At 42.0% G+C, this 23997-nt stretch overlaps 1 protein-coding gene and 1 pseudogene across 1 annotated transcript; both read left to right on the forward strand.

The window, feature by feature from the left end:
- Positions 1 to 4869: 4869 nt before the first annotated feature.
- On the forward strand, positions 4870 to 8539 carry LOC147893628 (pentatricopeptide repeat-containing protein At3g09040, mitochondrial-like). Its single transcript, XM_087386028.1, has 2 exons — positions 4870 to 5002; positions 5126 to 8539. Exon 2 carries the CDS (start codon positions 5285 to 5287, stop codon positions 8147 to 8149), a length of 2865 nt encoding a protein of 954 aa, XP_087242154.1. The 5' UTR covers positions 4870 to 5002; positions 5126 to 5284; the 3' UTR covers positions 8150 to 8539.
- Positions 8540 to 22929: 14390 nt separating this feature from the next.
- LOC147893629 (cyanamide hydratase DDI2-like) lies at positions 22930 to 23693 on the forward strand (annotated as a pseudogene).
- The last annotated feature ends 304 nt before the right edge of the window (positions 23694 to 23997 follow it).

A 23997-nucleotide genomic window follows, 5' to 3' on the forward strand; every position in this document is an offset into this window, starting at 1 on the left:
ACACCACAAAAAAAGAAAAGAGCAGTGGTGGCATTTAATGGGGCTATCCCCATAGCCTTAGATTCACGGCCTCTTACCATGTAGTCTACTACAATGTCTTCACAAAGATGGCCTCTTGGGTGCTTGGGTGTACCCCATGGTGGAAGAGGCTGATGTGTCAGTCAACGGACTGGCATGTCACAATGCCGTCTCTTCACACATGGCCAATCAGTAGTAGTAGCAGATCAATCAATTTTCAAGCGAGGTTTGGCAATAGGAACCACATGTAAACATAGGGAGGGAAAGCAAGAGTGAAGATGGCATTTGTGCTCTCACATTTTATCACCTTATAGTAGTCATCTTGGCACCAAGGGGAGGCATTGGGAATTGTAGTGTTATGGAGCACAAGAATGATATTGATTGATAAAAGAGTGGTATGAAGAAGAAGAGAGCATGTGAACAAAAGTCTAGGGAGGTGAGAAAGATCTAGAAGATAAGGATGAGTGTGGAGAGATAGGGATGAGGTGATATAAGGAAGACACATGTCATGATGATGATCTTGAGGCTATCTATGTATGAAGCCTCCATTGTATGATTGAAACACATTAGAACAAATTGGATTGAGTGTGCCCATCTTGTCTTCTTACTGGCATGGAGTTCCTTGTGTGCTTTATTCCTCCTTGATCATCTTGCTCTTCATATATCTAGACTAGGCTTAGCATGATCTGACATTCTTCATAGTGACATCATCTCTAGATGGTTGAGATAAATCTCTCTTTCTCCTAATTCCTTGGCTCTTCAAAAGGTGAAGGTAACTTACTAAGCTACATTAGATTCTAATAACAAAAGACGAGTGTGGTTCTACACTAAGCATGATGAAGGTAGAGGAGAAATAACATTTGGCATTCTTTCTCATTACAAGGATGGAATCATTAAAGAGGTTACACATATTAAACATAGATGGTCTCCCTTCAGTGCTCCCTAGATGGATTGACCTTCACAGTTGTCTCAGTTTATGCTCCCACTAGTTGTCAAGATAGAAGAATCATTCAGGACTCTCTATATGGTCTATATTGTAATGTGATATTGCTAGGGGATTTAAATATGATGGAGGATAAAAAAGATAGGTAGCTTGGAAAAGGGATAATCAGTAGAGGAGCTAAGCTACAAGCTTGGGAAAACCTAAGTACGCACTTCATCTTGTGGATTTGGGAACTCAAGGTATTTTCACTTGGACAAATCGACAAATTGGTGAACACAAGAGGAAAGAAAAATAGACAAAAGCTATCTTTCTCATGAGCTATGGACTAAGACTTTTTCTTCTTTGATGATGTCAACCCACAAGAATGTTCTTTTAAACTATGATTTGGTTGAAGGAAGTCCCCATCTTGGTTCAAGGCTAATATAAGCCTTTTCCTTTTGAAGATTGTCCAAACAAAAGTTTTTGAAATCTAGTCTTCCACGTGATCCTAAGGATTCAACTGCTAAGTCTTGGGAGAAATCAACTAGAGCCACCCAGATAATCCTCAAAATTGTCGAGAAAAATAGACCCAAGATTAGAGCAAAATGGATCTCTCCGTCACAATTGAATGAGTAGAAGAAGTAGCAAGGCAAGATGATATAGGTGCTTAAGAAGAGATTTCATTTAAAAATAGGAAACTTGGTAGGCAAGAACAAGTCATTTTGAATAATTACAAGATCTATTTTAGGGAATGGTGGGCAGGTAAGATTGACAAACAAAGAAAGAAAAGTGAAAAGGTCCCCCCCTGCTCAAGGAGGATAACTCTTTATCTTCTTCAACAAAAGAGAATCTTATACCGTGTTAACTTTAGATGTAGGGGGAGCCAAAGAGGTCATGGTGGATGGCAGAGAGGCCAAAATGCAAACAACATTGTTGAATGCTACTACTGTGGTAAATGGGTCATATGGTTAAAGACTGCTATAAAAAGCAGAATGGCATCATGACTAGAAAATTGCAGCAAGGCAATCATGCATCCTCTAGTAGATAGGGTGATGACAGAAATGAGCATTTGTTTATGGTGTAGCACATGACCAATTCTGTGAGAAGTGCAGAAGAAAGCAATGATGTGTGGTATGTTGACTCAGGTGCATCAAACCACATGACACGTCATGCAAAATGGATGCAAGATGCAAGGAAAATGGAAAGACCAGGATTTTTGGAGATTGGTGATGATACTGCACATCCTATTGTGCAGATTGGTAAAATTCCTTTGTCTATGCAGGATGGGAGAAAGAAATACCTGTCTCATGTATTTCATGTCCTAAATATCACCAAGAACCTAGTATCTATTGGTCAAATGGTTGAGCAAGGCTTGCAGGTCAGCTTTAATCCTCATGGACGTTTTGTTGAATATGAAAAATAAAGATCACTTGATAGCAAAAGGGAAGAAGAAGGGCAGGATGTTTACGTTGGATGCGAACATGCGTGAATTGAGTGCAGCAATGTTTGCGCATGGGACCGGTGTAGTTGTAGATATTGATATCTGGCATAAACGCATTGGTCATGTTAATGTACGACGACTTAAATTAATGCAGGCCCAAAATATTGTTGCAGGATTGCCTAAGTCCAAGGTTGTAGAAATGCATAAAGTATGTGAAGCCTGTCAATTAGGAAAACAGGAAAGGAAACCATTTCCTAGACATGTTCAAGAGAGTAAGAGGCCATTGGAATTAATCCACTCTGATGTATGGACTACTAAAGCTGCATCTATTGGAGGCTGTCATTATTTTGTCGCTTTTATTGATGACTACAGCAGAAAAGTTTGGGTGTATTTTATGAAAAAGAAAAGTGAAGTGTTTGGCTATGGTTGAAAAAGAAACAGGCCGGCAAATAAAATGCCTAAGGTCAGATGGAGGGGGAGAGTACCTCTCAAATGAGTTTGCAAGCTTCCTACAGGAGCATGGCATAAAGCAACAATATTCATGCAATCATACCCCACAGTAAAATGGACTTGCAGAAAGGAAAAACAAGCATATTGGAGAGGTATCTTGTGCCATGCTCCATGAAAAAGACATGCGAGATTATTATTAGGCTAAAGCAGTTGCTACAGTAGTCTACATAATGAATAAGACTCCCACTGTAGCAATACATGGCATGATGCCAGAGGAGAGGTATACTGGTAGGAAACCAGATATTTCTTACTTGAAATTTTTTGGTTGCATTACCTATGTTCATGTGCCAAATGAGTTGAGATCCAATTTGGATCCAAAAGCTAAGAAGTGCATCTTTATTGGTTATTCTCTGTAGCAAAAAGGGTATAGATGCTATAACCCTTCTACTCATAAGTTTATAGTAAGCAGAGATGTTGCTTTTGGTGAGATGAGTAGCTGGTATAAACCAGTAAATGTGATTGATGATATAGATGCACAAAATGGTAATGCTGCACAGAATTCACATCAACAATCACAAAATATTAGTGGACCTATAGTGTTCTCTAGCAGTGGTTCACATAATTTGCCATGGACAAGCAGATTGAGATCAGGAGGATCTCCTCAAAGAAATGCACATAGTGGTATGCAAGTATCACAAAAAGGAAAAGAGAAAGTAGATCAGCCCATGTTTGATGTGAATGTAGGTCACTCTTATGTGGATGGTGAATCCAGTGGCTCAGAATAGAGCCTTGATGATGAGTTGGGTATTCCTTCTGTTGTTACACCTGGAGTAAGGAAGACAAAGGATGTCTTGAGAGCACTTGGTAGTGAGCCTACTTTGTGTAGGTCTACCAGAGTTAAGTATCCTGTGGATAGGCTGAAATATGATGGATTTACAGCCATTTACTATGCCTATATGGTCAAAGTGATACATGAACCAGAACCGACTTCTTTTGAGCAAGCCATGGGAAAATAAAAATGGGAGAAAGCCATGGATAAAGAAATGGATGCCTTGGAAGCAAATGCTACATGGGAATTGGTGCCTTTGCCTAAAGACAAGAATGCAATTGGCTGCAAGTAGGTTTATAAGGTGAAGCACAAGGCATATGGTTCTATGAACACATACAAGGCAAGATTAGTTGTCAAGGGGTATGCATAGACATATGGCATTGATTATGAAGAAACATTCAGTCCTGTTGCAAAGATGGTGATCATAAGAGTAGTCATTGCTATGGCTGCATCAAAGGGATGGTCTTTGCATCAAATGGATGTAAAGAATGCCTTCTTGCATGGTGATTTGCAAGAAGAGGTCTATATGGAGCAAACACTAGGTTATGTGCATGCTGTTCATCCTGAGTTTGTTTGCAGGTTGAAGAGAGCCTTGTATGGCTTGAAGCAAGCACCTCGAGCATGGTTTGACAAGATAGGACATTATCTTGTCACTATTGGCTTTCAGATTTCCAAGGCAGATTTCTCACTTTATGTGAGAAAAATAGAGAAAGGCATTATGCTGCTTGCCATTTATGTTGATGATTTGATCATCATAGGTGATAGTGATGAAGCCTTTTTTGGGTGGCAACCTCTTCTTCATCGGAGGTCTCGCAGTTTGTCTTGGCGGTATGGCGGCTCCCTGTGCGGAACCGGAGGCCCAGTCGGACCCTCCCTCTCCAGATGCCTACTGCGTTATCTTGACAGAGCAACAATCGTCTCGGGTACAGGAGGTTGCCAATGACTTTGCCCTTACCTCTGTCTATGGCAGCGTCAATGGACATTCCCCCTCCAGATCAGCCATCAGGGACTGGCTCCAGTCCACTCTCATGCTAGAGGACAGCCACATTGAGGAGTGGCCCTTATGGGAAGGGGCATTTTCTGGCTTAAACTCTCTACTGCGAAAGCGGCGAGCAACCTGATCTCTAGTTCCCCCACATCCGTGGCTTGATCGTGCGTGCTCTGGTAAATCTCCGCGTCCTGTGTGGCCTCTGCATCCCTCACACGAACATATATTTAGTACGAGGCATAGATCCCAGCAGAGATCCACACTCTTACTGGCTGGCAGCTCGTCTGCGCAGGCAATCAAGCCCTACCTCTCGGATGATCAGTGGAGCGGTGGCCGAGGAATACTTGCGCTCAGGTACTGCCTTCTTTTAGTGCATTTTGCAATTGAGAAAACTGGGCTAAGATTTTTATCCTTTGCATGGATTTTTGTTTGGGGGACACCCTGGCAATTGGTTTTCGTTGTGGTCATGCTTCGCAGGCATGTCACAGACCGAGCCAGGCCCTAGACCGTGGCTTGGTAGCGGAGTTTGGCAAGGCTGGCTTCAGGCCTGGAGTAAAAGTGAGTGCACAACAAGAGCGCAGAGAGAGTGGCTGGGAAGCCCTCAGCCTAGAGGAGGCACTCACGTCGGTGGAACGGATGCCCCAGTTGCCTTCATTTCATTACCTTACATGCATTTTGCATAAGTGCAGAACGGAGAAAAATCTAGCTTATACTAAGCGCTTGTATGCCTACATGTGCAAAAGTGGGCTGGAAGATCATAGATCTCTTGGGAACTACCTCGTCCCAGTGTTGGTCCAAGTTGGAAGTATGTACGATGCTCAACAGGTTTTTAACAAATTGGTTCATAAGAACGTGTATTCTTGGACTTCTCTCATCAGGGGCTTCATTGAATGTGGGGAATCACAGCATGCCCTCAGCCTATATCAGAAGATGCAAGAGGGTTTTGTACAACCAAGCAAGTATACCTTTGTGGCTGTACTAAAGGCTTGTGCTAGGCTGAAAGATGCAGAAAGGGGCCAAGAAATACATGCTGAGATTGCTAGAAAGGGGTTGGAAAGAGATGTTTTTGTTGGCAACACCTTGGTGGATATGCTTGCCAAATGTGGGTCGCTTGCAGAAGCACAGGAAGCATTTGACAAACTGCCTTTTCAGGATGTAGTCTCGTGGACTGCACTAATTGCAGGATATGCTGAGCAGGGGTTCGGTGAGGAAGCGCTGAACTTTTTTGAACAGATGCAAGTGCAAGGTCTCTCTCCAAATGCTGTCACATTTCTTTGCAGCTTGAAAGCTTGTGGCAGCACAGGAGCCATAGACAAGGGCCGAGAAATACACAGCAAGATTGCTAGGAAGGGGCTGGAAAGGGATCTTTTTGTTGGCAACACCTTGGTGGATATGTATGCCAAATGTGGCTCGTTTGCTGAAGCACAGGAAGCATTTGACAAACTGCCTGTTCAAGGCATAGTCTCCTGGAATGCACTAATGGGAGGATATGCCGAGCAGGGGCTTGGCGAGGAAGCCCTGTACTGTTTTGAACAGATGCAACAGGAGGGTCTTTCTCCAGATGCTGTCACATTTGTTTTCAGCTCAAAAGCTTGTGGCAGCATAGGAGCCATGGATAAGGGCCGAGAAATACATGCTGAGATTGCCAGAAAGGGGCTGGAAGGAGATTATTTTGTTGGCAACACCTTGGTGGATATGTATGCCAAATGTGGGTCGCTTGTAGAAGCACGGGAAGCATTTGACAAGCTGCATAATCGAGAAGTTGCCTCATGGAATGCACTAATCAGAGGATATGCTGAGCAGGGACTTGGTGAGGAAGCACTGAAATGTTTCGAGCAAATGCAACTGGAGGGTCTCTCTCCAGATGCTGTCACATTTGCTTGCAGCTTGAAAGCTTGTGGCAGTATAGGAGCCATAGACAATGGCCATGAAATACACACTGAGATTGCCAGAAAGGCGCTGGAAAGAGATTTTTCTGTTGGCAGCACCCTGTTCCATGTGTATGCAAAATGTGGCTCGCTTGCAGAAGTACGGGAAGAATTTGACAAGCTGTCAATTCGAAATGAGGTCTTGTGGAATGCACTAATTGCAAGGTATGCTGAGCAGGGGCTTGGTGAGGAAGCGCTCAACTGTTTTGAACAGATGCAACTGGACGGTCTCTCTCCAAATACTGCCACTTTTGTATGCATCTTGAAAGCTTGTGGCAGCATAGGAGCCATAGACAAGGGCCGAGAAATGCATGCTGAGATTGCTAGAAACGGGCTGGAAAGAGATCTCTTTGTTGGGTGCACCCTGGTCGATATGTATGCCAAATGTTGCTTGCTTGCAGAAGCACAGGAAGCGTTTGGCAAGCTGCAAGTTCGAGATGTAGTTTCGTGGAATGCACTAATCACAGGATATGCCGAGCAAGGGCTTGGTGAGGAAGTGCTGAACTGTTTTGAACAAATGCTATTGGAGGATCTCTCTCCAAATGGTGCCACATTTGTTTGCATCTTGAAAGCTTGTGGCAGCATAGGAGCCATAGACAAGGGCCGAAAAATACACGATGAAGTTGCCAAAAGGGGGCTGGAAAGTGATCTTTTTGTTGGCAACACCTTGGTGGATATGTATGCCAACTGTGGTTCAATTACTGAAGCATGGGAAGTGTTTGACAAGCTGCCTATTCGAGATGTAGTCTCGTGGACTGCACTAATTGCAGGATATGCTGAGTGGGGTCTGGGTGAGGAAGCACTGGACTGTTTTGAAAAAATGCAACTGGATGGTCTCTTTCCAAACGCTGTCACATTTGTCTGCATCTTGGAAGCTTGTGGCAGCACAGGAGCAATAGACAAGGGCCGGGAAATACATGCCGAGATTGCCAAAAAGGGGCTGGAAAGAGATATTTTTGTTGGTAACACCTTGGTGGATATGTATGCAACATGTGGCTCGCTTACAGAAGCATGGGAAGCGTTTCACAAGCTGCGAGTTCAAGATGTAATCTCATGGAATGCACTAATTGCAGGGTATGCCCAGCTAGGACAGAGTGAAACTGTTTTCCATATGCTTGAGAGAATGAGAGGAGAAGGGATAAAGCCAGACAGGGTCACTTTTTTTGTTGTTCTTGGTGTATGCAGTCATGCGGGTCTAGTGGATAAGGGCCAGAAGTATTTTGAAGCCATGAGCAAAGACTATGGCATCAATCCAACTATTGAGCACCACACTAGCATGGTTGATCTCCTTAGCCGTGCGGGTCAAATAGACGAGGCAGTAGCGATCGTGAAGACCATGCCTCTGTGTCCTAATTGTGTGGTGGTTTGGCGTACGGTCTTGGGTGCTTGTCGAAAGTGGGGTAATGTGGAGCTTGGAAGACTGGCCTTTGAACATGTAGTGAAATTGGATGGAGAGGATGCTGCAGCTTATGTCTTGATGTCTAACATCTATGCTGATGCCCACATGCAGGAGGAAGCGAAGAAGGTTGAGGCAATGAGGGTGAAAGAACAAGCATGGACGAAGCTAGGATAGAATCGATGGACTCACATTGGTGGGATTGTGCATTCATTATTGGTGGGACAAGGCATTTCCCAAGCAACGATATATGTGCAAAGCTGGAAGATATTTCCCTCAAAATGTGGGAGGAAGGTTATGCTAGAGCTTTGTGTTGGGTGTCAGGAGACATACCCATTGATGCAAAGAAAGATGGGTTATGAGAGGCTGCCTACTGTGTGTGCCCTGGTTAATACACTGAAGGGGGAGACTTCCCATCCTCTTGCAATTGGAGCTTGACTTATAATGAACTCATGCGCTTGCTGCATTGATATCAAAGATAATTGGCGAATTATGCAAACCGCTTTAATGTCTTCAGGGACCACACAAATTTATCTCATTAATTCCCTTGTGTTTGCTTGTCTTTAATCTCTTTGTCATGGTTTAAGGGCGTAGTTTGGTCTCCTTTACCTTCCTCTTAATTAGAATCTTTGGAATGAGAGAATTTCCATCACATTTTTTATGCCTAGGTTTCTTTTTGGGGATTGGAGTTAATTCTTCAGAAGCTTTTTTCTTTTCGTAACTTACTCGTCTCCCTTACGGATGCGATTCATTAACATGCATCAACATGTATTGGCTGAATTTTCTTTTTGAACTCTTGTCCTTTTGAAAAGCATTGCCCTCGTATCGCTTTGGCTTATTCTTTGCCACTTGCACACTCACGATAGTTACCATGTAACTATCTTTTATATCCTCATAGGTCTTAAAAATAATATTTAAAATTTAAGAACAATGACACCCTCAATTGAAACTAGTGTGCCTCCCTAATCAACAAAAACCAATATGAAAACCATTCCGGTATGGGTAGAGCAAGCTCACTATAACAAATAGCAATATACAGAAATAACTGAGAGCGAGGATATGTTATTGGTGATGAACTTATGACAATTATGCCTTGAATCTTTCTTGTCACAAAACGCACTATGTTTTCTAATGAACTTTCACTAAAGCTCATGGTTCCTTCATGTATTTTTCAAGTTGTGTAGGTGTGTTTTGATCTTTCTTCTCTTAGTTTGCAAAATTTACATGGCACCATGAAACTCACTCTCTCTCTCTCTCTCTCTCTCGCTCTCGTATCATGCATTTTATGCAAGTTTCATAGGTTCCAATAGCAAAGCTTCAATCATAGCATTGGATAATTTGCCATAGCGTTAGCTAAAGTTTTCCTTAACGACACTATCTTTGAGCACATATAAGAAGTGTTCATTTGGTTATCATTTAACAAGTTATTTGTCTTGCAGTTTCTAAAACATTCTGTAAATCTAGTTTTACATAGTTTGTTTCCTCGATACTCTTCCAAAGGGCCGCACCAACAAAAGAATAGCTTAAATCCCGAGGAGAAATTAGGAATGAATTGATGCCAACACATCTAGTGGGTAACAAAGAAGCATGTTGCTTGAAACCAAACTTAATTATGTCAAATCAACCAAAACAAACCTAAGATTTTTTGTAACAATGTATATGGAAATGAGAGACAAGAAGTAACGTAGCATATTATTTGATCCGTGTCGATGTGGGATATTATTTGATCCGTGTCGATGTAGAAGACATTTTGTCCGGAGGGCTATTATTTGATCCGTGTCGATGTGGGATTCACGCTGCTACTGTTGATGGAGGGGAGGGAGAGGGAAAGAGAGAAGGGGAGGGAGGTAAGAGAGAGAGGAAAAGGAAGCCGAAAGGGAAGGGGACGTGGAAGGGAAGGGAAGGGAAGAAGAAGGGGAATGGAAGAGAGAGAGAGAGAGAGAGAGAGAGAGAGAGAGAGGGGAGGGGGGTTAAGGGGACGAGACGGGGGACAGGATGAGACGGGAAGGGCAGGGTGAGGAAGGGGGAAGGGGAGAGGAGGGGAAGGGAGGAAGGTGAGGAGAGGGGAGGGGGAGGGGGAAGGGGAAGGGGAGGGGGAGGGGAGGGAAAGAGAGAGGGGTGAGGAAGGGAAGGGAAGGGAAGGGGACCTCCCTAATGCATACTCAGGTAGCCGTGGCCATCGAAAGTGGCACTGAAAAAAACAGTGGAAGGAAATGAAAATTTGAGAGGAGGGAAGGGGAGAGGAGGGGAAGGGGGATGGGGAAGGGAAGGGGGAGGTGTGAGGAAGGGATGAAGAGGGGGCATCCCCTAATGCATGCTATGGTGGTCACGGCTGCCAAGCACCTACAAAAACAATAGAAGGAGGGAAAGGGGAAGGGGAGGGGATGGGTGAGGAAGGGAAGGAGAGGGGAGGAGGATCTCTAATAAATGCTCTAGAAAAAAAAAAAACACTTGGCAGCCGCGGCCGCCTGATTTGTGTTTTGGAGGGGAAGGGGGAGGGGCAAAGGGAAGAGAAGAAGAGAGAGAGGGGAGGGGAAGAGAAGGGAGGGATAGGGGGGGATGGGCAAGAAGTGAGTTTTCTGAGTGATTTTTTTTGGCAACCACCACATTTTGTTCCACCTTTTCCACTTGTTACACCTCTCTCTCTCTCTCTCTCTCTCTCTCTCTCTCTCTCTCTCTCTCTCTCTCTCTCTCATCTTCCCTCATCTTCCCTTCCCATTCTCCTTCCCTTCCCTTCCCTTCCCATCCCCCTCGCCTTCCCTTTCCAGGCTTGCTCAAAAGAAGTGGGTTCTAGTTCATCTATCAATTTGACCATATAGGCATAATGAATGGCTGTAAATCCATCATATTTCAGCCTATCCACAGGATACTTAACTTTGGTAGACCTGCACACAATAGGCTCACTACCAGGTGCTCTCAAAACATCCCTTGTCTTCCTTACTCCAGGTGTAGCAACAAAAGGAATACCCAACTCATCATCAAGGCTCTGTTCTGAGCCACTGGATTCACCATCCACATAAGAGTGACCTGCATTCACATCAACCATGGGCTGATCTACTTTCTCTTTTCCCTTTTGTGATACTTGCATACCACTATCTGCATTGCTTTGAGGAGATTCTCCTGATCTCAATCTACCTGTCCATGGCGAAGTATGTGAACCATTGCTAGAGGACACTATAGGTCCACTAATATTTTGTGATTGCTGCTGTGAATTCTGTGCAGCATTACCATTTTGTGCATCTACATCATCAATCACATTTACTGGTTTATATTAGTTGCTCATCTCATCAAAAACATCTCTGCTCACTGTAAACTTACGAGTAGAAGGATTATAGCATCTATACCCTTTCTGCTGCAGAGAATAACCAGTAAAGATGCACTTCTCAGCTTTTGGATCCAACTTAGATCTCAACTCATTTGGCACACGAACATAGGCAATGCAACCAAAAACTTTCAAATGAGAAATATCTGGTTTCCTACCAGTACCTCTCCTCTGGCGTCATGCCATGTATTGCTGCAGTGGGAGTCGTGTTCATAATGTAGACTAATGTAGCAAGTGCTTTAGCCCAATAATACTCTGGCAGGTCTTTTTCATTGAGCATGGCACGAGTTACCTCTCCAATATGCCTGTTTTTCCTTTCTGCAAGTCCATTTTGCTGTGGGGTATGCCTGCATGAATATTGCTGCTTTATGCCACGCTCCTGCAGGAATCTTGCACACTCATTTGAGAGATACTCTCCCCCTCCATCTGACCTTAGGCATTTTATTTGTAGGCCTGTTTCTTTCTCCAACCATAGCTTTAAAAGCTTTGAAATGCCCAAACACTTCACTTTTCTTTTTCATAAAATACACCCAAACTTTTCTGCTGTAGTCATCAATAAAAGTGACAAAATAATGATAGCCTCCAATAGATGTAGCTTTAGTAGTCCACACATCAGAGTGGATTAGTTCCAATGGCCTCTGACTCCCTTGAACATGTCTAGGAAATGGTTTCCTTGCCTGTTTTCCAAATTGACAGGCTTCACATATCTTATGCATTTCTGCAACCTTGAACTTAGGCAATCCTACAACAATATTTTGGGCCTGCACTAATTTAAGTCGTCGTACATTAACATGACCAATGCATTTATGCCAGATATCCGTATCTGCAACTCCATGTGCAAACATTGATGCACTCAATTCGGGCATGTCTGCATCAACCGTAAACATCCTGCCCTTCTTCTTCCGTTTTGCTATCAAGCGACCTTTATTTTTCATATCCTCAACAAAGCATCCATGAGGATTAAATCTGACTTGCAAGCCGTGCTGAACCATTTGACCAACAGAAACTAGGTTCTTGGTGATATTCAGGACATGAAATACATCAGACATGTATTTCTTTTTTCCATCCTGCATAGACAAAGGAATTTTACCAATTTGCACAATAGGATGTGCAGTATCATCACAAATCCTAGTCTTTCCATTTTCCTTGCATCTTGCATCCATTCTGCATGACATGTCATGGTTTGATGCACCTGATTCAACATACCACACATCATTGCTTTCTCCTGCACTTGTCACAGAATTGGTCATGTGTTGCACCATAAACAAATGCTCATTTCTGTCATCACGCTGTCTACTAGAGGATGCATAATTGCCTTGCTACAATTTTCCATTCATGATGTCATTCTGGTTTTTGTAGCAGTCTTTACCCATATGACCCATTTTACCATAGAAGTAGCATTCAACATTGTTGTTTGCATTTTGGCCTCTCTGCCATCCACCACGACCTCTTTGGCTCCCCCTGCCTCTAAAGTTACCACGTCCTCCTCCATAGGACTGGTTTTCTTGAGTTTTTTGCATATTCTGATTTCTGCCATGGCCTCCAGATCGGCCTGCTCTAGCTTTGCCTCTACCTCTTCGAGTAATTGAGTAGAAGACAGCTTCTTTTGAAGTTCCTCCTGAAGAAGATGCACCACCATTTCTTTGCTCTCTAGAAATTAGAAGAGCAATCAACTCCCCAAAATCAGGAAAATTCTCATGGACGGAAATGGATGTCTGGAACTGTGCATAGTCCTTTCCTAGACCATTCAAGGTCACAGAAACTAAATCATCATCTTCCATTGGCGACCCAATGGAAGCAAGTGCATCTGCAATCTTCTTCACCTTCATGTGGTAGTCATTGATGCTCATATTTTCTCTCTGCACATTATGTAACTCCTGCTTGAGCTGCATTTTCCTGGCTTGTGTATTTGTGCTATACATTTTTGTCAAAGTATCCCATGCCTCCTTTGGTGTGCTTGCATCCTAAATATGCACAATCATAGAATCTGAAATACTGATAGATAGCCAGTACATAACTTTCCTAGCTCTCTCATGCTAGCCTTTAAATGCTTGCAACTCTTGTTGATTGGGAACATTAGGAATAAGTGGTTCTTGTTCAGCTCTAGTAATGAACTCCCAATGGCCTTTTCCCTTAAGAAAATTTGTCATTCTAAACTTCCATGCCGAGAAGTTGTTCTTGTCAAGCTTTTTAGTGACTATCTATGAAAGAGCATGAGATGCCATTACAGACCACTACAAAAATATTATGTCACTGCAAAAAACACAACTTTTGCCTCACAAGGGCAATTCTGCAAAGCTGACGAAAGTGGTTTTACAGTCACTTCCTAGTGATGATTATACATCAATAGGCAATAAGAATGATTATGTCACTCCCAATATCTCTGCGCATAGGCATGCGATGCAATTTCTGCGGTAACTTTTCACCGACCTGCGAAATAGTGGTCGCACAGCAAAAATAGGGCACCTTTCTGAGTGCCTGTGGAAAACTTCTGCCACCAAAATGGGCCCCGAAATGGCCTCGAACCAAAACGGGCCACAAAGCATATACTACCCTCTCGCCGCACCGCGAAGGGCGTCCCAATCTGAGACAGTGTCCTCTTACCAAGACACTGCGAACTTGGTTTGCTTTCTTGAGCTCCTTACCATGAACTAAGCTCTAATACCATGTGAAGAGAGTGGGGGAGGTGTAAGGAGTCTCACTTGCAGCTTTCTCACATACACAATGGGGGAATACACACAAAGGTGGAGGCTAAAAGCAATTTTCCTCTTCTTAGTTGTGAAAGCCAAAAAGAACTCTCTCTCTTTGTATAAAAGGAATAGATGAACCCTATATGTGGGTCTCAAACCAAACTCAGCTAACCTAGGTGGCATACTAACTGAGCCACTAGCTAGAGTACATAAAGATAGCTGTCATCCAGCTATTATTCATGGGCAGTGTACCAACCGCATCTGCAGCTGACAAGTCGGTGACATAAATGCACAACGGTCTCACCCTGGCATATCACGAGTAGAGCTCGATATCTCAACACATATTTCTATATATTTGTTATATTTTTATCTATGCATATTTCTATATATTTGTATTTATGTATATTTGTATAATATGCATATATACCAATATCAATGCATCTCTATACAAACAATACCAATATGTGTGTACACACATAAAATTTGTGTGTGTGTCTCCCATGGAATATGTCTTTAAGGGTGTTCAAGGTAGACTATAGAAGAATTTCATTTTGTAATTGTGTGTGTGTGTGTGTGTGTAACCATAGAATGTGTCTTTAAGGGTGTCCTAGGTAGATTGCACAAGAATTTCTTTTTGTAATGATGACACAGCTCCATGACTTTATTGAGTTCTATAAATAGCATTGAGTTCAAACATGACACATGACAAAACATATCAAGATATGAGTTAGCCTCATATTTCAAAAAGTCCACTATCGGTGCTACCTATGAGGTCAAACCTAGTAACATTTTGATCACATACATTGTGGAAGAGGTTGGGCTACATGGTCAATCATGTTTACGATCCATTTTTGCATGACCGAATAACAATAGCAACATGTGAGTTCAAAAATAAAAAACTTATCCAGTACCTAAGATTTTCTTTGGGAAGTGTTTGATGAACAAATGCTAAGAAAAGATGCTAAAGAATGGTTATACCTATCAGATATCACTTTCATGGGTGGACATGCATAGTTTGTTGTTGCTCACCAAGCATCATATATGAGTGTCAAAAAGTATGCATCATGGTGCTCTTTCCTATGTGAATGTCTTCAATGCATAGGCATCAAATTCACCCACTTGAATGTCCATGTAAAGTATAATCCCATTGGATATGATTTTCATGGTTGTTCATGCATATTTCCTTGTTTATCACCATGGATCATGCACAAGAATTCAATATATATCCTATGTGCGTGTGTGTGATGGATACGATACTTTGCAAAGCCTTGATCATACTAATTTAATATCCATTCAAAGCATCATACCCATTGGATATCTCATTTTCACGAAGGGCATGCATATTTTATTATTTTTCACCAAGCGTCATGCATGAGTGTTCAAAAAGACACATCGGGATGCTTCTATCATGTCTCTGATGGATATGATACTTGACACAAGATTTTTTCTTACCCACTTTAAGGCATGTGAATATTATCATATGCATTGGATATCACGTGCATGGTTGGGCACACGTATTTCCTTGTTTCTCACCACGCATCATGCATGAGTGTTAAAAAATACACATTGAGATGCTTCTACCATATGTGTGTGTCTCTTATCTATATGATACTTTGGAGGGACCTTGATCATATCCACTTTAAGACCATGCAAAGTGTCATACCCATAGGATCTTATTTGCATGGTTGGGCATGCATAGTTCCTTGTTTCTCATCAAGTGTCATTCATAGTGTCAAAAAGTACACATCTGGGTACTACTAGGCCTATTTGTGTGTCTTTGATGGGTATGATACCTATGCACGTGAATTAATGTTACCAACTTTAATATTTTTCCAATACACAATACCCATCATATATTATTTGCATGGTAGGGTATACATATTTCCTTGTTTCTCACCACACGTCATGCATGGGTGTTAAAGAATATGCATAATGGTGCTTCTATCTTATGTGCATGTCTCTAATGTGGGTATGATAATTTTTTATATACCCAATTTAAGTTCCATGAAAAGTATCATACCCATAGGATATCAATTGCATGGTTAGGCATTTATATTTTCTTGTCTCTCACCACGTGTCCTCCATGATTGTCAAGAAGTATGCATCAGGGTGCCTCTGTCCAATGTGTTTTATTATGATGGGTATGATGCTTTATAGGGACCCTGATATTACCTACTTTACATCCTATTCAAAGTATCATACCCATAAAATATCATGTGCATGCTTGGGCATGTATGTTTTCTTACTTCTGACCAAGTGTTATGCATGAGTGTTAAAAATACGCATCGGGGTGTTCTATCCTACGTGTTTATCTCCAATGGGTATGATGATTTGAAAGGGCATTAAAATTACCCAATTTAAGACTTGTGCAAAGTACCAAACCAACCAGATTATCATTTGCATGTTTAGGCATGCATATTTTCTTATTTCTCACCACATGTCATGCATGAGTGTCAAAACATATGGATCGCAGTGCTTCTATCTTATGTGTGTATCTGTGTTAGGTATGATACTTTTTAGTAGTTTTTATCTTACCTACTTTAAGTCTCATGCAAATTATCATGCCCATAGGATATCATTTGCATGGTTAGGCATGTATATTTCCTTGTTTCTCAGGATGTATCTTGCATGAGTATTAACAAATACGCATCGAGGTGCTTCTATCCTATATGTTTAACTTAGGGGGTTATAATCCTTTATAGGGGACTTGATATTACCCACTTTAAGTTTCGTGTAAAGTATCATACTCATCGGATACTATTTGCATGGTTGAGCATGCATATTTTTGTTTCTCACCATGTATCATGCCCAAGTGTTAAAAAATATGCATCGATGTGCTTCTAGCATACTTGTTTATCTTTGATGGATATGATAGTTTGTAAAGGCTTTTAGCATACCCAATTTAAGTCTCGTGCAAATTATGATAGCCATAGGATATCATCTTCATGGTCAAGAATGCATTTTTCCTTGTTTCTCACTACACATCATGCTTGGGTGTCAAAAGACATGTGGTTACGTGCTTCCATCCTTTGTATGTGTGTCTCAGATGGATATGATACCTTTCATGATCCTTAAGATTACCCACTTTAATGTATGTACAATGTATTACATCCATTATATATCACTGTGTTTAGGCATGCATTTTTCTTGTTTCTACTATGCATCATGCATGAGTATCATAGAACACCCATCGAGGTGCTTCTATCTTATGTGTGTGTCTTTGATGGGTATTATACCTTGTCAAGGCTTGATCTTACCCAATTTAAGTCTTATGAAAAGTATCATTCCCATAGGATATCATTTTCATGGTTGAGCATGCATTTTTCCCTGATTGTCACCATTCATCATGAATGAGTGTTAAAAAATAGGCATGGGGGTGCTTCTATCCTATGTGCATGTCTCTGATGGGTATGCTACTTTTCACTAGTCTTAATCTACTTTTCACCACCAGTATTAATCTACCTTGCATTAAGATATGTGTAAAGTATCATACTCATTAGAATTTATTTGCATGGTGGGGGTTACATGTATGGTATAAGCATGCCAATTCACAATGTGATTTAGAAAATGTATGGTATAAGCATGCCGATTCACAATGTCTTGACAATTATGCGAAATGTGTTGTCAAAAATGGAAAGATATGCATGCCACACTATACAAATGATATCCCATCCTAATTGTGAGTATAAGGGTGTTACGTAAAGGTCATTGCAAAATCTCATGACCATAGGGCACATGCATGTAGTGTAGTAGAAGCATGCAGATGCATCATGTTTTAGAAGTAGTACACCATCAAAAATGAGAATTTTTTTGTGAATAACCTTTCAAATGATGCCCTATTCTTATGAAACTTTGTTAGTATAAAGGACTTATTCATTTAAAGCTCTTTGAAAGCTTGATGACCATCGAACACATAAAAGTATCGTATAAGGATAGAGATGCCCAAAATTTTGGCGATACTAGTACACCTTCCATTGTAAAAAATGACCAAATACGCATGTTCCACCATACAAATGATGTTTGAGCCATATGGAAATTTGCAATATAAATTATTTACTCATTCTAAGGTCTTTGCAAAGTTTCATGACCATTGGACACAAACAATTATGGCATAAGCATCCTAATCACATAATTTCTTGGCACTTATGCACCATGCATGCTTGAAAATAAGGAAATGTGCATGTACCACCATACGAATGATGTTCGATCCTATGAAACTTTGCATGCATAAGAGTCTTAATAATTCCAAGGCATTTACCAAGTTTAATGAGCATACCATACATACGTGTGGTACAATCATGCCAATTCATACTTTTGTAATAATCTTGCAGAATGAGTGGTCAAAATTAGAAGAAATAGTATCAAAAGAGAAAGAAGTACAAAGGGAGGATGATAGGAGTGCCAATGGATCAAGAAAACCTTGCAGTTGGTTGAGGGTCTAAAGGTAAGGGAGTAGAGGGATAGGGTTTGGCTCTTTAAATAAAATTTTAAAACATGACTATGACCCCAAGGGAGGGAAGGAAAGGGGTGAGGGAGAGGAGGAGGAGAGGGGAGTGGAGTGGAGGGAAGGGAGGGGAAGCAGGGGGAGGGTCGTGGAGAGGGAAGGGGAGGGGAAGAGAGGGGAGGGGATGTTAAATTACACAACGTAGCGAAATAGAAACTGAACAAAGAATAGAGAGTACACATCAAACTGGAGAGGAACAAACTTTTTATTCAATATTGATGTAGTACAGATGATGGCTCCGCCGTCCACCCATGTGCTCCCACAATGGAGCTTAGATGGCAATCTAGACAGATACTAGGTGAAGAGCTACTAGCTGGAAGATCTGATCTGATCTAAATTGATCTGATACAATGGACTGGGGAGGTCGCCTCTTTATAGCTATGACGGTGGTAGTTGGATCAACATAGTCAGTGGAGTCGACTAGTCGACCTAGTCGGTGGAGCCGACCAGTCAACCTAGTCAGTGGAATCGACTAGTCGTCCATGGAATATTCAAGAAATATTTCCTATACCGTTACCTCGGGGGCTCCCGCCCTCGAGCCCCCTAGGACCCCCCAGTTGGCCCCCATGCCCCAGCAAGAATAAGGGGCTCCCACAGAATCACCTTTCTACCATCAACAGTCTCATTGATAGACCTCATCGGACATGCAAGTCAAGATCCATCCAGTGTCCCGGGCTCACACATGGCTTCTCCTCATATGGAGGCCTTATAACTTTAGCACCTTGGACCACTGGTGGTTACCAGGAGGGTGGGGCATTGAGCATATCTAACAGGGGATTGACGGGGGGGAAAGGGAGGGGAGGGAGGGGAGGAGTGGAGAGGCAGATGGGAGGGAGGGTAGTGGAGGGGGAGTGGAAAGGGATGGGAGTGAAGAGTGAGAGGGAGGGCTCAGGGAGGGGTGGGAGTGAGCAGGGGAGGGGATGGAGTGGAGGGCACAGCCAGGGCCATTGATTTTTTTTAAAACATTGATGTCCATGGCTCTATCCCTTCTCCCTCTCCTCTCCCCTTCCCCTCTCTCCCTCTCTCCTCTCTCCTCATCCCTCCTGTCTCCCTTCCCTCCTCTCTTCCTCATCCCTCATCTCCCTTCCCTACTCTCTTCCCCATCCCTCCTCTCTCTTCTCATTCCTCATGTCTCCCTTCCTACTCTCTTGTCATCCCTTCCCTCTGTCTCAGCTCACTCTCTCCCCCACTTACCCCCTCATGCCCCCCTCTCCCTCCCTCATCCATCCCCCTCTCCTCCCACCTTATCCCCTCTGTCACTTCCCACCTCCAACCTTATCCCCCTCCCACCTTCTCACTCACCCCCCTTATCCCTCTTTCTCTCCTCCCTTCTTAGTCACCTCTCTCCCCTCCCAACCCCTCTCCCTCCACCCCTTCTCCTCCCCAACCCTTGATCCCCTCTCTCCCTAGTCAACTCCTGTAACTACAGCTGCCCCCCACCCCCTCCCTCATCTCGTTGCCTCCCTCCCCCCCCTCTCTCTCTCTCTCTCTCTCTCTCTCTCTCTCTCTCTCTCTCTCTCTCCCCGCCCCCCTTATCCCCCTCTCTCCCCGCCCACCTCCCACAGTTATTGCCATGCCCCACTCCCTCCCTCATCCCCTCATCTCCCACTCTCTCCTCTTCCCCACCTCCTTTCTCCCCCTCCCTCTCCCTTCTCCTTGATCCCTCTCTCTCTAATGCCACAATAAGATCAACACCTCCCTCTCTCCCCTCCCACCCTTAGTGGCCGATCTTTGGTATTTCACATGTAAGTTTCAAGATTCACTATAAAAGGTATGTAACCATTTTGTTTAATACTTTGATTATTGTGGGCACATGTATGAGTAAGCGCACATTTAAAATATCCCTATATTAAAATTTACATTTTTTGTGTAGTTGTTTTTGCTTCTTTTGTACATAAACGTGTTACACATTTGATGTAAAAAGTCCCCTCTATATAAGTAAATACCATAATTATATTGTATAGTTATTTCAAGGCTTTTATTCATAAATGACCCATAGGTCCCCCAAATTAGAAAATCCCCTCCAATTAATGAATCTACTATGTTACCTATTGTGCAAAGAAACCTCTTGAGATTGCTTGATTGAATGCTAAGTGAGGATTGCATCTTCATCAAACAGTTTTGTTAATGCTTGAAGATATGACAAGATCTAAATCTATTTGTAAGCAAAAAAAAACTTATATGATTTGCAATTTGTGACCAAATTGTGAAAATAGACAATTTAGTGAGATACTAGTAGTTCTACGTAAACTACTACAATTACATTAAATAAAAGCACTAGGCATGAAAGAGAGATATCACCTCTGAATGGGCCAAACTTTTAAAGTCACTTTTCAAAATAAATAACTATACTAGTAAATAAGCAGATGTTATACTAGCAACTAACCACACAAATAGATATGATATCATGAAGGTGCTCCAAATTTTAAGGTTGCTTAGTATCCCCTCTACCCTCACTTCTCCACTAGTTATCATCTAGTAATTGAAGGATCTCTAAGTCTTTTCGAGAAATCTAGTAAATTGATTATAGACTTTCACGAGTCTATCATTTAGTAATTAATGAATGTTTGAAAATTTCCATGGCAACTTTAAAGATAGCTGTTGACTTAGATTTTCCAAACATAAATTTTCATTTACAATGGAAAGATTGAACATTAGAATCCCACACATTTAAAGAGGGATGTTGACTTAGAGTTTTTAGCTATTGATTTTCATTTATTATGGAATAATCAAACATGAAAACCCCACACAGTGAAGTCATGCTCAGCCTAGAACTTTAGTTTGCTTATATCTCTTTGTATCTATGCCTCACTATAGTCTATTCAAACCCAAGGGATCTTCTTTTTCATTGTTGCCCTCATCTCTAACCCATCTCCATCGTCTCATCTATTTTTCCTTGTCTTTAGTCATAGGCCTCTTTCTATGAACCTTCTTCTCTCTATATTTTTGGAGAGGAAGTGTGGATGGAGCTGAGGTGGAAAGTTTAAAGGGAGATGTTGGCTTAGATTTTTCAACCATAGATTTTCACTTATTGCAGACAGATCTAATTCGAACATGAGAATCCCACACATTGAAGTCATGCTTAGCCTAGACATTTAGTTCCCTTATATCTCTTTGTATCTTTGCAACATTTCATCCTCACAAACTCTTTGTAGTTCATTGAAACCATTTGGATTCGACTCTTTGTGTTTTATTTTTCATTGTTTTGTCGTAGACACATTATAGAAATATCACCCTATGGAGTAGTTAATACCAATTCGGTAAGTCCAATGTGATGTTAGAGCAAATGAATTTCGAATCTCATAGTCAACAACGAATTAAGTAAAACATTTAACAACTTTAAATGTCTAGGTATTACAATAGTTTGGCCATGATACCTTTAGTATTTGGTGAGTGAGTCGTAACCCTCTTAATTTTTTAAATTTATCCTTGAGGCCATTTTCGATTTAGACCTTCTTTTGAGAAGTTAAAAGTTCTTCAACTTTATGTTATGAAGTGTAGTCTCGATATTACCTTTTGTTATTCAAGGGTTTGTTTACTAATCTCCTTTTTTGAAAGAAGAAAATGCCCCAAGAAGGGTCTCAAAGGCTTCAAATATGAGACCTAAGCTCGCTTATATCTATTCATATCTTTGCAACATTTGAAATGTAACGGTTGCCAATGAGATGTTGACTTACATTTTTCATCCATAGATTTTCACTCTTTGTTAATTAGTAAAACTAAAGTCATTACTTCCATTGTAGGCCAAGTGGTCCACACGATAGGAATAACCAGTTTTTCTTCCATCCTGAACCACAACCTCAATACCATGGGAGCCATGGCCTCAATACCATGAGAAGGAGAATGGGATCCCTTTTCTTAAAAATCAGAAGGCATTGGAATGATATAGCATGTGACTTGTCCCCATCTCTATAATACAAGGAAATGATTCCATGTGTTCTCTCCCACCTAATTATCCCTAGTTGTTTTGAATCCGTGCACATGGTGGATGGGAAAGAGATACATAATTATCCCTAGTTGTTTTGAATCCTCCCCCCCCCCCCCCCCCCCACACACACACACACAAAATAAGCCGGATATATTAAAGGACTAGTCAGGCCTCAAAAAAGAAAGACCAATTACAAAACTAGGCCGACTACAAGTGGGGACACCTGCGGCCTACGCTGATAGAGCAAGAAAGCGCATGCGCGTAAATGAGGAACCAATACTGAGGAGATAGTGACTGACCAGTGGGGATTTCTCCCCTAACATCAAACCTATGTCTTTGAAGTTCGCCGAGCGTGATCTGGATGGTCTGGTCCAAAGTGGTAGCTACAATTAGAAAGGCAGGGATCATGTCTGAGTTTTAATCCTATTTCCTCACATGTGCTGACTTTATACATTGGACATTTTCATGTATGAATAGAAATCGTGTACAACCCAGAAGCTTATATAATATACAGTAATTCGTCGTCAGAAACGAGCTTCGCAATTCCTACAGCCCAGAAGCTTATCTCGCAGTAATTCATCTTCGTAAACCAGCTTCCCAATCCCTCTTTCGTAGCCTTTCCAGATAACCTTCAGATCCATGGCTGCCATTCCCAATATCGTTCGGGAGTTCGACTTCTTCAAGATCGAAAACGAGGTCAGCTCAGCACTGCAGATGGCTTCCAACGGCAAGCTCTTTCCCAAACCTGTCTCTCTGGCTTCCCTTCCCGTGGCTTCCGGTCCTTTGGCAGAGAAGGCCACCCAGTGGGCACACCTCGACCTCGACCCCTCTGTTCTCGCGCATTGCTTGCGTACCTACTACTTCGGAGCTGCCGTCGCCAATGAAAACTTCCCGGATTTCGAATTCTACGACGGGCTCGCAGCTCGCACATTCCTGCTTGAGGAAGGAGCAAGCCACCGAGTAGCCGATACAGTGATGGAGGCCATCTGCCGGCATAAATCTGCGGTGACAGACAGCTCGGGCTTCTCCCCCGAGGGGCAGATGCTGAAATTCGGAGCTCAGCTGGATGTGTTGGGCAATTACTCGGGCCTGATAAATGCGAAAACGATAAGCGACGTTGTGGAGAGGTATCCAAGGAACAATTTCAACAACATATTCGCTGATCTGCTTGTGGAAGAGGCACATGTGAAGAAATACTGTACCAAATAGACACTGTACGCAAAAACCCAGTCAAGAAGCAATACGACCATTGGGACAATTGAACACCTTTCTCAACGCAGAGGAAGAAAGAAAGGGAATACACAGCTTTATGTAGTATATTTCACCTCTCAAATTAATTAATTATCCTACGTATTTTTCATATTAGTGTATGTATGGTGTTTAATGTAATAACATCTATACGGATGAGTATTAAATGCACAAAAGGAAACTCTCCACTTCTTGTAATTTCTATATTGCATCAATGATAGATGCAATTTAATAAACAAAAAGAACTTAAGTTCTTGTGATTGGTTGTTCCTAATATGGTCTTTTCACAAAGGACATAAAATAATAATTTCCATCTACCGTAACCTCAAATGT

The sequence above is a fragment of the Dipteris shenzhenensis genome, chromosome 15 (genome assembly GCF_047967505.1).
Source record: "Dipteris shenzhenensis isolate YYH24624 ecotype China chromosome 15, Dip_SZ_1.0, whole genome shotgun sequence".
Taxonomy (NCBI): domain Eukaryota; kingdom Viridiplantae; phylum Streptophyta; class Polypodiopsida; order Gleicheniales; family Dipteridaceae; genus Dipteris; species Dipteris shenzhenensis.

What these genes read in the sequence shown, in the direction of transcription:
- LOC147893628 (XM_087386028.1), top strand. Translation starts at nt 5,285, where the DNA reads ATGCCCCAGTTGCCTTCATTTCATTACCTTACATGCATTTTGCATAAG.